At 42.3% G+C, this 15,653-nt stretch overlaps 1 protein-coding gene across 1 annotated transcript in view; it reads left to right on the plus strand.

Annotated features, from left to right (window-relative positions):
• Positions 1-15,653, plus strand: part of CLRN1 (clarin 1) — a 47,706-nt gene that overhangs the window by 12,918 nt on the left and 19,135 nt on the right. The window contains exon 2 of the mRNA XM_004003254.6: positions 14,490-14,669. Within this exon, the coding sequence (XP_004003303.1) occupies positions 14,490-14,669 (180 nt within the window). The remainder of the gene's footprint in view (positions 1-14,489; positions 14,670-15,653) is intronic.

The following is a 15,653-nucleotide window of genomic DNA, read 5'->3' on the forward strand; positions in this document are numbered from 1 at the left end:
ACAGGGAATGGCGAGAAGAGTCCTAAGGCCAGGCTAGGGTGTGTGTGTGTGTGTGTGTGTGTGTGTCCACACACATACATATAGTGGGAGGGTATTGAGTATAAGTCTACGCTGAGGGGATACAGCAGTCGGAGGAAAAGGCTGTGGACAGATGGGACAGGTAGATGGTTAATGGATTCAGAAAGGACAGTGTGGGAAAGGGTCTGAGAGCACTAGGAGTAGACCTAGACGTGGGAAATCTTCTGATGGCCTCTGTTTTCTCTCTGAAATGGAAGAGTTTGGTTCGCTAGATATCTTTGAGCCTTTTGTAAGCCAGATAAGACTAAGGGAGACAGATCTGGAGCGTGGCGGGTGCTTAAGAGCTGGGGAATCTGGAATATCCAAAGAGGGACAGAAGGGGGAAAGGCTTTGCAGAAAGACCACAGAGGCTCAAGGAGAGTGGGGGTCCAGAGACAAGACATACAGCTTGAGGAACAGAGCCTCGCCCCGAATGACGGCAGGAGGGTAAACTTCCTCCAGGGAGCATCACTGTGACTGTGTTTTCACTCCCAGCCATTAACTTATGACTTACTCGGCTGTTTCATGAGAGCAGACTGTAGTCACAAGGGTCCCACAGCCTTTCTCTGTGTGCTCAGCCATGTGGGTTCCCTTGCCTTCCTGTGACTTGTATATGCATGTATGTATGTGTTAGTAGCTCAGTCATGTTTGACTCTGTGCAACCCCATGGACTGTAGTCTGCCAGGCTTCTCTGTTCATGTAATTCTCCAGGTAAGAATACTAGAGTGGTTGAAGCCATTCCCTTCTCCAGGGGATCTTCCCAACCCAGAGATCAAACTCTGGTCTCCCGCATTACAGGCAGATTCTTTACCACCTGAGCCACAAGGGACGCCCTCCTATGACCTGACACCTTCTATTCTATTAGGAGAGTCAACCCAACGTCTAGTTTCTTCTGGCTCTGTTTCTAACTTGATATCTTGTCTGAAATCTCTGCTTTCTAGACTTCCCAAAGAGGAATTGAGCTTTGAACCAGGAGTTTAATATGAGTGTTACAGAATATAACTCACCGTCTTTAGATTCCCTTGTATCTACATGTCTAGATGGTGTTCTCTTAGTATTTTGGCCCAAGTCATTCTATTCCTGGGAATGCCTCCAAAAAGGTTATTCCTGCACATCAGCCACCCCTATAATGAGGAAGAAAAAGGTATATAGTTGAAAATGTTCATGGGAAGCAGTAACCATAATGCTGAAATAATGGAAGTCAACCTAATGGGCAGCAGGGCAGCAGTTTGATGGAAAATCCATGCAGTTATCTAAATGGTAGTTATGAAGACAATCTGTGTGACATGGGGAGTGCTTATATCCTGAATAAAAAGAACAGAATGTGACCTCAGAACTTCATTATGATTACAGTAATTTATTTGAAAAGAAAAAAAAAACCAAAACAAAGGAAAGGCTTGCTTTTTATGTTGATGGGATTGCAGGTGAAATTCATATCTTAATTTCCATTTCTTATAAAGTCCCTCCATAAACAGCAGGAGTGTTGGACAAACTAACAGAAACACAGAGAGAGCAAGTCCGTTTTCCCCCATTCTCCCACCCTGGCAACAAAAAAGAGCTGTGTCATGCTAACATTTGAGGTGGATTCTATCACAAATTCCAAACTTTAAACCTTATTATTAAACAGCCATCAGTTTCCATCTAATATGTTGACAATCTCCCAAGTATGTTGGATTAAAATTTTTCTTTTAATAAAGAGATTTGAAATTCCATTCTAGTTGCCAGCCAGGTCTTTCAACTTCTTTAAAAAAAAAAAAAAAGACCCACACTAGCTCCTCTCATCCCTTTGGCAACTATTTTATTTCCACATTGTCCCAGATTCTCTCCCAAAGCTCTTTCAGTTCAGCTTCGATTACCACTAACCCCAGAAACAGCTTCTATTAAGGTCACCAGTGACTGCCTGACTCAAAGGACAAATTCTGGTTCTCAACCAGAAACTCCCAACACACTTAAAACTGCCAACCTGCTTCTTCATGTCCTTTGGCCCTGGGGTCTCTGGCTGGACTGACCTCTCCCCTCCATCCTTCCCTCCTCACAGATGCTGCACTAACGCCCTCCCATCAGAATCACTGGTTTCCACCAAGAAACCCCAGACCTGCTAACCAGGCTCTGCCCCTACATCCTCCTTGGAGTGAGACATATCCATCCAATACACATGTGTCCAGCAGCTACACCGTGCATTCTCCACAGCAGCAGAAACCCCCTAAGGAGGTGAAAATTAGTTCTTCGGGGCAAGCAAAAACCCCTACTCCTTCAAAAAGTGTATATTATATGGTATACAGTACACATACAAATATAATACAGAAACCAATACATAGTATATCTGTGGTATTAAAATTCCATGAGTGGAGGGCATTAGGAGAAATGTCTAAAAGACTCCTGGGGTGAGAAGCAATAGTGAAAAAAAATGTTGGGAAATACTGTTCTGCCAGCATTCTTAGGTGCCAGGAAGACAGCAGTGGATAAACAGACTAAGGCACTTGTCCTCATGTTTTGGGGGAAACAAACAAACAAGTAAAAATATACAATTTATCGGTTATCACTATAACTGCTGTGGAGAAAAATAAAAGCAAGGAAAGGGGTTGGCAGTTCAGGGGGTGGGTGACTGTGCAGGGGGCTGCAACTTTAAGATTCATGTTGATGTATGGCAGGAACCAACACAATATTGTAAGGCAAATATTCTTCAATTAAACATAAATAAATTAAAAAAAAAGAAGGTATCCCTGAGAAAGTGACATCTAAGTAAAGACATGGAGCTGAAGGAATAGGCTGTGAGGTTATCTAGGGGATATACAGGCAAAAGGAACAGTACAAGCAAAGGCCAGGAGGTGGAGGTGTTTCTGGTACATTTGAAGTACAGGAATGAGACCAGTGGCTGGAGCACACCCAGCAAGGAAACAGGTAGCAGATGAAGTCAGAGGTTTGACAAGAAGTTCGATCTTGTGTGTGTGACCTAGTAGGCCATTGTAATGACTTGGCTTATACTCAGCGAGATGAGAATCCACCAGAAGGGCTTAAGTGGGGAACTGAAATAACCCAGTTCACATTTGAAAGATCCCACTGGCCACCAGGTTGAGAGCAGAGTGCGGGATGGAGGGGTGGTGGCAGGGAGACCGGTTAGGAAGCCCTTGCAGTCCTCCAGGTGAGAGATACTGGTGGCTTAGACCAGGAGGAGCAGTGGAGACAGGGAGACGTAGTCCGACTCTGGAGGAAGAACCAGCAGGTTTTCCTGATGGGTTCAACACGAAGCGTGAGAGTAAGACAGGAATTGAGGATGAGGCCAAGGAAGAATGGGACTGCCAGCAACCGAAACAAAGAAAGCTAAAGGAAGCAAGAGTGAGAAGAGGAGATTCTGAGTTCACTTCGGGACACACTGACATGCCTACTCAATACCCCAGTCAAGATGTGCAGTAGGTAATTGGAGGACATACAAGTGAGGATTCAGGAAGAAGTCTGGGCTGGAAACATCTGTTTGAGAGTATTTCTGGTCAAAGCTATGATACTGTATAGAGCACTAGGGGAGAGAGTGAAGAGGGAGAGAAGAGGTCAGAGAACTGAGTTGTCCTCTGGTTGACTCAGGCGATGAAGATGAGCCAACAAAGTAGATCAAGATGGTGGCCAGGGAGGTAACAACCCAGGAGACGACAGTGTCTGGAAGCCAAGAGAAGAAAGTGTTTCCAGGAGCAGGGGGAATGAGCCACTGTGCCAAACGTAGACTGGGTAAGATGAGGAGAAAGATGGACCACTGGGTTTGACAGCTTGAAGCTCTTTGCTGCCCTACTGCTAAGTCGCTTCAGTTGTGTCCGACTCTGTGTGACCCCATAGACAGCAGCCAGCCAGGTTCCCCTGTCCTTGGGATTCTCTAGGCAAGAACATTGAAGTGGGTTGCCATTTCCTTCTCCAATGTATGAAAGTGAAAAGTGAAAGTGAAGTCGCTCAGTTGTGTCCGACTCTAGCGACCCCATGGAATGCAGCCTACCAGGCTCCTCCGTCCATGGGATTTTCCAGGCAAGAGTACTGGAGTGGGGTGCCATTGCCTTCTCCTTTGCTGCCCTGGGAAATGTATTAATAGTATTAGTGCAGTGGGTTCAAGAGAGAAGGTGGAGAGAAGGAGACGCTGAGAATGCAGGCTACTCCCTGAGAGCTTTTGCTGTAAAGGAAACAGAGAAAGGGGGTAAGAGCTGGAGGAGGACTTAAGTGAGACTTTCTTCTTAAGATGAGAAAAATGAGAGCATATTTGTATGCTGATGGGACTTATCCAACAGACGGGGAAACTAATACTGTGGCAGAGAGAGAAGATGGTGTGTCTTTGAGGCGGTGGGAAGAGATGGACGGTGGGTAAGTTGGCCTAAGACAGGGATGCACCGGAGCAGACCTCTCCTGAGCACTGATCACACACTAGGTTCTCCTTCCATGATGTCATCAAATCCTCACAGATGTGAGCGAAAGATGGGATTACTTATATTATTATTATTGTTTTTAATTAGCCGTGCCATGCAGCTTGTAGGAGAAGGCACTGGCACCCCACTCCAGTGCTCTTGCCTGGAAAATCCCATGGACGGAGGAGCCTGGAAGGCTGCAGTCCATGGGGTTGCTGAGGGTTGGACACAACTGAGCGACTTCACTATCACGTTTCACTCTCATGCACTGGAGAAGGAAATGGCAACCCACTTCAATGTTCTTGCCTGGAGAATCCCAGGGACGGGGTAGCCTGGTGGGCCACCGTCTACAGGGTTGCACAGAGTCGGACACGACTGAAGCGACTTAGCAGCAGCAGCATGTGGCTTGTGGGATCCTAGTTTCCTGACCAGAGATCAAATAAAGGTCCGCACAGTAGAAGTACCGAGTCCTAACCACCGGACCGTCAGGGAATCTCCTTAGTCTTATTTTTTTTTTAAAAGAAATCAAGGTTTAGAAAGTTCAGAGAGTTAGAAAAGAAGCTGAAACTGAATTTCTTTTGCCTAATTTCAAATGCCTGGTCCATTCCCAGGCTGCCCCAGGGAGACCCTTATTTTACAGAGAGAAAGAGGGATCCATTAACCTGCTCACAGTCCCAGAGTGGACCTGAACCTGAGTGCCTGACTCCTGGCCCAGCGCTCCTTTTCTCATCTCTAACCAAGCTCTTCCTTCCTCCATGCCAATGGTCACCTTTGCCAAGACTATCACTCACATCTGGAAGGCAGTACTCACTTCACACCTTGTTCCTCCTGCTTTTCTTTGTTTTGGTGAGGTTTACTGTCATTGTTATTCAGTTGCTCAGTCGTGTCTGACTCTGCAGCCCCATGGATTGCAGCACGCCAGGCTTGCCTGTCCTCCACTATCTCCTGGAGTTTGCCTAAACTCATGTCCACTGAGTCAGTGATGTTATCTAACCATCTCAGATACAACTACACACTGTACATTTCATCCTTTTTAGGTGTACAAGTCTATGAATTCTGACTGATGCATAGAGGCATGTTAATACCAGCACAATCAAGATATAGAACATTTCCATTACCCCCCAAGTTTCCCTTATGCTCCTTTGTCGTCAGTCTCCTTCCCCACCTCTAATCCTGGGTAACCAATGATCCTTATTATTTCTGTCCTTATCATTTTACTTTTTCCAGAATGTCTATATGGAATCATAAAATATGCAGCCTTTCGAATACACTTACTTTCAGTTAGTGTAACACATTTCAGATCCACCCATGTTATCATGCATACCAGTAGTCCATTTTTTGTATTACTGTGGAGAAATAAATGGCAACCCCCTCCAATATTCTTGCCTGGGAAATCCCATGGACAGAGGATCCTGGCAGGCTGTAGTCCATGGGGTCACTTATTTTACGGACAGGGCACAGCTTGTTTGTACATTCACCAGTTGATGGATATTAAAATGTTTCCAGTTTTTAGCAAATATAAATAAAGCCATTGGAAACATTTAGGAATAGGATTGCTGGGTCATATGTTAAGTCTATGGTCAGCTTTTAAAGTCTTGAAACACTAGGTATTCATATGTAAAAAAATTTAACCTTGGCCATACACAAAAAAATAACTCAAAATAGATCATAGACTTAACTGCAAACCTAAAACTAAAAAATTTCTAGAAGGAAAACATAGGGGAAATTATTTGTGACCTTGCATTGGGTAAAGACTTCTTAGATCTGACATCTAAAACATGATATATAAAAGAAAAAAATGATAAATTGGAATTCTTAAAAATAAGGACTGCTTTTCAAAAGACACTGATAAGAGAATGAAAAGACAAACCGCAAACTCAGAGAAAATATTTGTGAATTACTTATCTGATAAATGCCTTGTATCCAGCACACATAACGAATTCTTGAAACTCAATAATAATAGTAATAAACTATTCAGTAAAAAATGCACACACAAAAGATATGAACAGACACTTCAACAACAACAAAAAAGATATATAGAAGGCAAATAAACTCACAAAAGGATGCTCAACATCATCAGTCATTTGGCAAATACTAATTAAAGCTACAAGATAAACTACACTTCTATTTAATGACTACAATTTTAAAAACCTGCCAAGTGTCAGCAAGAAAGGAGAACAACTGGGACTCTTATACATGGTAGGTAGGGAAGTGAAATGGTACAGCTGCTGTGGAAAACACTTGGCAGTTTCTTATAAAGTCACACATTCAGGAGCTTTGTATGGAGGATGGGTTGACTACAAAGGGGAAACAGGAAGTTTGGGGAAATGTGGAATAGTTCTAATTAGATAAATTGATTGTGGTGGTGGTTACATGATTGCAAGCATTTGTCAAAATGCACAGAATTACATTAAAAAGAGAGAATTTTTAACTGTATTAATTTTACTTTAATCTTGACAATAGAGGGCAAAGTAAAAGTGAAGGCAGTGAGGCCACTGTGTGACTTTATACAACTTACTTCTCTATGCCTTCTTTTTTAAAATCTACACACTGAGCATATAATAGTACTTTCTTTATATTGTTGTATTAAGTGTGCTGACTTATGCAATATACCTAAAGTATGTGGCACACATGCCATATAATTATTTGCCTTATTTTTATTACTCACATATTTCTCTTTGAAGAAGTCTGGTGAAAAAAGGAAGGGTAATTAGGGGTTTGGGTGGTTGAAGGATGAGGAGACCTAGACACACGGAGTCATAGATAGATGGAGGAAATCAGTGATAAGGGAATGAAAAAGAGGGAGAGTAATGCTGAACCCACAGACCAAGCCTGTGCTATTAACATGGCATCGGCTGCCCGTTTTCATAAATAACTCCCTTTCACTTGTCAACAGCTAATCAAGTAATTTCTCGAGGCCAGAAGTGACTTGCTGGATTAATGACAGCCCCTCTGGAGATCAACATGTTCAAATCCTTCTTCTGTGTTGTAATCCTACACCTCAAAGAATGGAAAGAGGAACAAATCTACCTCCTAGACACAAAATATCCAATATCATTAAAGTGACAACTTCCAATTTTTATTTGAATGGTCTGATCTCATCTTCAGCAAAGGGAAAGTCAGATTAGTGTTGGTTGGAAAATGGAGGGTTGTTATCAGAGTTCTGATTGGTCATTATAGACCTCAGGGAATTTTTATCAAACAAAGAAACTTGATAAGATCTAAGCATAATAAGCAGGGATTAGTGCCCTCCTGGGTAACTTTCTCACAACTGTAGGAATTTTAAGAGACTTCGTGAGAATTAATATGCTTCACGTGATATTGACTTTAGCTTCTGGCTTTTCTTTCCAGGAGGCGAATCAGTACAATTTCTTCTGCCTTTGTTTCAATTTGGTAACAACCCTCCATTTCCAAACAGGTTTAACCTACTTACCCGGTCAGACATGAAGAGGTTGCTACCTATTCTACAGGTGCGGAGATAGAAGCAACCAAGGTTTTTGATAACTGCTAGTCAAAACCAAAGCAACAGCTGACCAAGTATAAGAATAGCAGGTCAGATTGATTGAGATGTCTCAGAAGTTGGAATTTTCGGGGGGGAGGCGGGGGGCAAGTGATCGCAGACCAGCTGGTTCACTCTGTACCCTCAGAACACAGGGCAGCATGGACCAATACAATCACTGACAACCCAGGCTCAGCATTTCAACACCCTGTGTGCCTCCGTCTTCCAAACAAAGCAGAGGCATTTTCTTATTTTATTTTTATCTATCTATCCATCCATCCAATTTCTAATTAATAAGAACTTTTCAAAACACAATCACAACACCTTTGACATAACCAACAACATCAATAACAGTTCTGTAATATCTAAAACTCAGTCCACTGTCAATTTTCGTTATTTTAAAAATATCTTTTATAAAGTTTTGTTCAAATTGCAAACAATCCCCACACATTGCATTTGGTTAGTATATCTCCTGAAGTCTCTTTTAATCTAGAACAGTCATGGGAACTTTTTGTCTTCATTTATGCTTTTGTGTTGTTTTTAATATTCATGTATTTATTGAATAGATAATGCATGCAGAGTGGTAATTTTTTTTTCCAAACTGAACTAAAAGGACTATAGTGGGGACTTCGCAGGTGGTTCAGCAGTAAAGAATCCACCTGCCAATTCAGGAGACGTGGGTCTGATCCCTGAACTGGGAAGATCCCACATGCCACGGAGCAACTAGGCTGGTGTGACACACTACTGGGCTTGTGCTCTAGAGCCTGGGAACCACAGCTACTGAGCTCATGTGCCACAGCTACTGAAGCTTGCGTACCCTACCGCCCATGTGCCCCGACAAGAGAAGCCACTGCAATGGGAAGCCCACCCACCGCAACTAGAGAGTAGCCCCCTCTCTCTGCAACCAGAGAAAAGCCCACCCAGCAACAAAGACCCATCCCAGCCACAAATACATAAGTAAATAAGAGTTAGGTGTTTAAAAGGTAATAATGAAAAATCTCTGTCTCCCTCCCCAGAAGCAATGTTACCAGTTTCACGTGTAATCTTTTAGAAATAGTCTCTGCCTAGACCTCCATCTAGTCAAGGCTATGGTTTTTCCTGTGGTCATGTATGGATGTGAGAGTTGGACTGTAAAGAAGGCTGAGAGCCGAAGAATTGATGCTTTTGAACTGTGGTGTTGGAGAAGACTCTTGAGAGTCCCTTGGACTGCAAGGAGATCCAACCAGTCCATTCTGAAGATCAACCCTGGGATTTCTTTGGAAGGAATGATGCTAAAGCTGAAACTCCAGTACTTTGGCTACCTCATGTGAAGAGTTGACTCATTGGAAAAGACTCTGATGCTGGGAGGGATTAGGGGCAGGAGGAGAAGGGGACGATAGAGGATGAGATGGCTGGATGGCATCATGGACTCGATGGACGTGAGTCTGAGTGGACTCCAGGAGATGGTGATGAACAGGGAGGACTGGCGTGCTGCGATTCATGGGGTCGCAAAGAGTTGGACACGACTGAGCGACTGCACTGAACTGAACTGAACTGAGACAAGCATGCCTGTCCCCAAGGCTCTAGCCTGGTGAATAAGAGTGGACATAGTTCAAGTCTCTGCAACTCACTAAATGAAAGCCTTGTGCACATTACATCTGAGTCCCAGATGTTTCCTCTGGGAAAGAGAGGAAACTACTTGCCAGAGGAAAAAAAAACTAATCATGGTACCTATACCGTGGCATCGTTGAGAGAATTAAATCAGATACGTCAAATATTTAAATTATTACATCCTCCTTTGGCTTTTCCCCAAATGACAGAATCAGGCACTTTCTCTTTAGGTATGTTTTTTTAATTAAACATCACATTTTAATGATAAGTCCATACCTGTTCTTAAAGATTCACTTCATTGTTTGAAATCATTGACTTACATTTCATTATATGGATGCCATATCGATAGACATGTAAATAATTTTCCACCTTGTGTTTTTACAAAAAAATGCTGCCATGATATGTACACCTATGGCGGATTCATGTTGATGTTTGAAGGAAAACAACAAACTTCTGTAAAGCAAATATCCTTCAATTAAAAAATTAATAAAATTAAAAAATGGTGCCATTAATATCCTTGTGATATTCTATTGAATTCATGCGCAAAGCATCCATAGGATAAACTCCTGGCAGTAAAGTGCTGAGTGAAGGATACATGCATTTTAATGCTTTATAGTCATGTAAAGCCCCAAAGGAAGCTGTATCCATTTATACTCCTAAGAAAAGTACAGAAAGGTCTCCATTTCCCTATGCCTTAACTAACATAGGCTGTCACTATATGTTTTCATCTTTGTAAATATGATTTGTGGAAAATGGTATCTCACAGACTTAATGTGCATTTCTCTTATTATGGGGCTTCCCAGGTGGCTCAGATGGTAAAGAATCTGCCTGTGATACGGAAGACCCAGGTTTGATCCCTTGATCAGGAAAATACTCTGGAGAGGGGAATGGCTACCCACTCCAGCGTTCTTGCCTAGGAAATCCTGTGAATAGAGGAGCCTGGCGGGCTTATAATCCATGGGGTTGCAAAGAGTCAGACATGACTAAGCAACTAACACTCACTCTTTTCCCCCTCTTATTATGAGATTGTACAGGAAATATTGTGTAAGTAAACCTCAGTTCAAATGACCTGCCCAGGACTCCTGAGTGAGGACTCAGAGAGAGCACCGGAGGGCACAATTTTAGACTCATAGGAAGTTGCAATGACGGTGCAGAGAGTACTATCATTTCGGGTATCCTTCACCTACGCTCCCCAGATACATTTATTTCTATTGATACACTGAGGGGTTGGTTCACAGTGACTGAATTTCCAAAATGATATTTAAAAACATGAACTTTTTTGTCTGAGTGACAAATGAACATGAGCGTCTTTAAGTGTAAGTACTCTCTCCTTTTTGTGTGTCTGCTTTTCAGTTACAGAGCAATTACTTAAATTTCATGGTAAAGCAATGTTTACGGGTCAGTCAGTTCTTGGGGTTTTACATTATGGCATTTCAGAATTTGCTCCATTTTATATAAAAGGGAGTAGTAGTGTTAAGTCATTCAGTCATGTCTGACTGTGACCCTATGGACTGTAGCCCTCCAGGCTTCTCTGTCCATGAAATTTTCAAGGCAAGAATACTAGAGTGGGTTGCTATTTCCTTCTTCAGGGGGTCTTTCCAACCCAGGGATCGAACCTGGGTCTCCTGCATTGCAGGCAGATTCTTTACCATCTGAACAACCAAGGAAACCCATTAATAAAAGGTAGATTTTTATACTTAAAAGAATGACCTTGTCTGTACTCGTGAAGAGGATGCTCCCTCTCTGATAGCACTAAGCATGTATCATGTATGTCCATATGTTGTGAGTTATATTTGCAAGTGGTGAAGGGTTGGTTCTGAAACAATGCACCTCCTTCTCCTGGTCACTTTCAGACACATGATCAGGAGCACAGCGCTGTGGCCACAGGACATGTATTTGCACAGCTGACCACTTCCTCCTTGAGACATTTTCTTCCCTTGGCTTCCCTGCTGTTCAATCTGTGAATTTGCTCCTAATTCATAAGCTCTCTTCCTCTCTTGCGCCCATCTTTCCTCTAGTTGTAGCTTCTCCACAAGCGATAGCCATTCCCCTGGGTTTAATGACCAGGGCCAGGACTAGGGTGAGGCCATTGAGACACCTTGGTCGTAGAAGTTAATGAGACATCTACCCTGGGCTTGTGCAAGTACAGGGTTGGCCCCAGAGTGTCACTATCTCCTTAAGCTTTCCTTTTTGCTCTAGACACCTTGCTTTCCTCACCTAGTTTCACCCCCTTCAATATCTCTGCCTGCTTCCTAGACCTCCAGGTACATACAACCTATTTGTCATCTCTACTTAGGATAGCTTAAATGCAACTCAAACTTCAAATATTTAAAATAGAACTCTTGCATCACCGCCCACCCCCATGGCCAAACCTGCTCCTTCTACTTGTTTATCCCACTTAATAGCATCACCATTTATTCAGTTACTCTAGGAGTTATCCTCAATTTCTTTCTTTCAACAAGTTCTATCTTCCGTCTCCAAAATACAATACAAATCTGACAGCCTCTCACAGCCTCTGCCACTATGCCTTGGGCCAGGCCTCCATCTCTTATTACTGGAAACACCCATCCCCAAAATCCATCCTCAGGATCCCAGCTTCCACATGCACCCTCCCTCCATCCCTCTCCCCCTTAGACTCATGACTCTGCAAGGCAGAGCAATCTTTTTAAAAAATGTTTGTTTTTTTAGTTTTGGCTGTGCTGGGTCTTGCTTACTGCAGGTGGGATTTTCTCTAATTGCAACAAGCAGGGGCTATTCTCTAGTTGCATTGCTTGGGCTTCTCATTGCAGTGGCTTCTCATGTTGCAGAGCATGGGGTCTAGGTGCACGGGCTTCATTACTTGCAGCTCCCAGGCTCTAGAGCTCAGACTCAGTCGTTGTGGCACACGGGCTTAATTGCTCTGCATCATGTGGGTCTCCCCATGCCAGGGATTGAACTGGTGTCCCCTGTATTGCAGTGGACCACCAGGGAAGCCCCAGAGCTATCGTTTTACATCTTGGAGTAGATTATGTCATTCTCCTACTTAAAACCCTCCAGTGGCTTCCAGCTGAGTTTAGCAAAAGGGGAGACCGCCTCCCACCCCCCTTACCATGGTCAACAGACCAGGATCTAGCAGGCGTAACAATATGATCCCAGTCTAGCAACCCCACTTCTGCCTCAACCTCATTCACCAGGAACCTGCACTGGCTCCCTTCTGCTTCAGCTGTGTTCCTTTCCCCTGGAATGCTCTTCCCCAGATCTCTATATAGCCACCTCCCTCTCAGTATTCAGGTGTCAGTTCTGGCGTCACTTTCCTGACCACCCCCATCCACTCATCTATCACTCAAAATCCCATCACCCTCTTTTATTTCTCCAAAGCATTATCACTATCTGAAAGTGTCTTGTTCCCAGTGCATAATAGCTGCTCAAAGCTCACGGGCTTGAAACAAAAATGTACCAGTTCAGCTGGGACAGTTCTTGATTGGGTCTCTCCCTGCTGCAGTTGAACAGCAGCTGAGGTTGGAGTCACCTGGAAGCTTTTCTGGGCTGGATGTGTAAGATTCTTTCCTCCTGTGTCTGGTGCCCTGGTGCTCCTCTGTGTGGCCTCTTTTCCCAGCAGAGAAATGGACTTCCTGCACAGCAGCTCAAGCCTCCAAAAAAAAAAAAAAAAAGAAGTGGAAATGGCTGGTCCTCTTATAGACTAGGCCTGAAAGTGGCATGATGTACTTCTGGGTGTGTGCTAAGTCACTTTAGTTGTGTCTGTTTGCGACCCCATGGATCATAGCCCACCAGGCTCTTCTGTCCATGGAATTCTCTAGGAGAGAATACTGGAGTGGGTTGCTATTTCCTTCTGCAGGAAATCTTCCTGATCCAGAGACTGAACCCATGTCTCTTATGTCTCCCACATTGGCAGGCGGATTCTTTACCATTAGTGCCACCTGGGAAGCTCTGCCATATTCAAATGGTCAAAGAGCAGTCATAGACCAGCCCAGGTTCAAGGGGACTGAGGAATAAATTCTACCTCTTATAGGGGAAGTAACATATATATAAAAGAGGCAAGGAATTGATGGGGGCCTCCTTTGGCAATAAACTGTCACATTCATTTATTTATCTGTTATTTATCTATCAACTCCCATTAGGTTATAAACTCCACAAGACAACAGGGACCTTGTCTTATTTTATGGCTCTATTTCCAGCACCTAGAACAATGTTTGGCACACAGTAGGTGTTCAATAAATCAAGTTTGTGGACTAAACTAAACTTATCCAGATTGATTTTGCCTGGTTTGCTGATGCTAAGCAAGTTGATGCCTTACCAGATAAGAGAAATGCTACATTTATAAAGTATTTCATTTCCTCTGCAAACAAGAAAAACTTGCCCTGAACACAAAGTCTAGAAATAGATTTGGCATGTTTTCTAAATGGAAAATATTTCTTGTATCACCAGAAATTATTTTCCCACAGTTTGTGCTACATCAAAATATTGAAGTCAACTGAAAATACCCCATTCTTTAATCTTGGTGTGGACTAGATTTTTTTTTTTTTTTTTTGTAGCAAAGGAAGTATAAAAATCTCCTGATGGTTGAATTCTCCCAGTTCTGAAAATGTCATTACAAGTTAAGATAGATTGAAAAAAAAAAAAAAAAAGCCTACTGAGAAATGTCTTTAAAAGTTTGGTCATCAAAATGTATAGCTTTTGGTTATAAGACTAGCACTTGTTTATTTAAGTAATTACATATGACCAAGGGCAAAAAAAAATCCCTCAAATTTTCCCCACTGCTAGATTCACTCCCCACTGGTGAGTTCTATAAAATAATACCATGTTTAAACCTTTTTGTAAATTCCTTGTAAATGAGTAAGTGAGAATGTATTAATTTGAAGGATTTTAGTGACTGCTGAAGTGAAAAAAAGAGGGATTTAATCTTTTAAATTACACTTGCAGATGACCACTGATGACAATTCTCCCAATCTTTGTTTTGTCTTCAGTTTTCCCAGATTTGCTCAAAGCTATCCCAGTCAGTATTCACGTCAATGTCATTCTCTTCTCCACAATCCTCATCGTTTTAACCCTGGTGGGGACAGCCTTCTTCATGTACAATGCTTTTGGCAAGCCCTTTGAAACCCTGCATGGTCCGCTGGGGTTGTATCTTTTGAGCTTCATTTCAGGTGAGTACAAAATTCTACCTCTGAAGACAAATGGGCTTGTAAGTGTACAAAAGATACACCTACCCAAATATAAAATGACAGTACATATATGTGGATGTTCACTGTGGCAGTATTTATGAGAGCAAAAGGTGCAGAAAAGTGTAATTATCCAACAAGAGGGGAGGCAACAAATTCCTTACGGTAGTCTATCCAACTAGCTGGCATTGAATTGTTTTGAAGAAGATGTAATCGAAAGAACAAATGCTCATATAAAAAAGTAGAAAAAGCAGTATATAAGATTTTATAAAGATAAAATTAATTTGATTTCTTATATAAATATAGAGAATGTATACATATATTATATATATACTCTCCATATATATAGCCCCACCCCCATATATATATATATATATATATATAGAGAGAGAGAGAGAGAGAGAGAGAGAGAGTCTATTCTGTTGGTGGTAATCTCTGAGCAGTAAAATTATGAGTGGTTTTCATTTTTCTCATACTTTTTAATATTTCCAAATGTTCAGTAATGTGCATGTATCTATTCATAATCAGAAAAATAAATACAAGCCATCAAAAAAGAGTAGAGCCAGTGTACCCCAACACATGAGTTGCCATATTCAGGCCTATAGGGACTTTGTGTAGCCTAAGTAGGTGTATCTGAACAAGTAAAACTCTAAACCCAGAAATTAGTTCATCAATAAACATCCTACTCAATAACCAAGGCTGATGGGAAACAATATAAAACCCAGTTCATGCCACAGGGTGTTTCCAATATATTTACAAGGAAGAGAAAGATACAGATGAGAAAATCAAAAGAGTCTAGCTTATACGCACTGCTCTTCTATGGGAGGTCTCTGATTTCACTCCACTCCAAACTCGCAGAGACTCAGTGTTTGTCCTGTCCCCAGGAAGCGAGTAATTTTATTAGCGATTTCACAGGGAGACAAGACAGAATACAGCTCACACTAGTGAACGCTGTATTGAAGATCCATA

Source organism: Ovis aries, chromosome 1, assembly GCF_016772045.2.
Source record: "Ovis aries strain OAR_USU_Benz2616 breed Rambouillet chromosome 1, ARS-UI_Ramb_v3.0, whole genome shotgun sequence".
NCBI classification, from domain to species: Eukaryota; Metazoa; Chordata; class Mammalia; order Artiodactyla; family Bovidae; genus Ovis; species Ovis aries.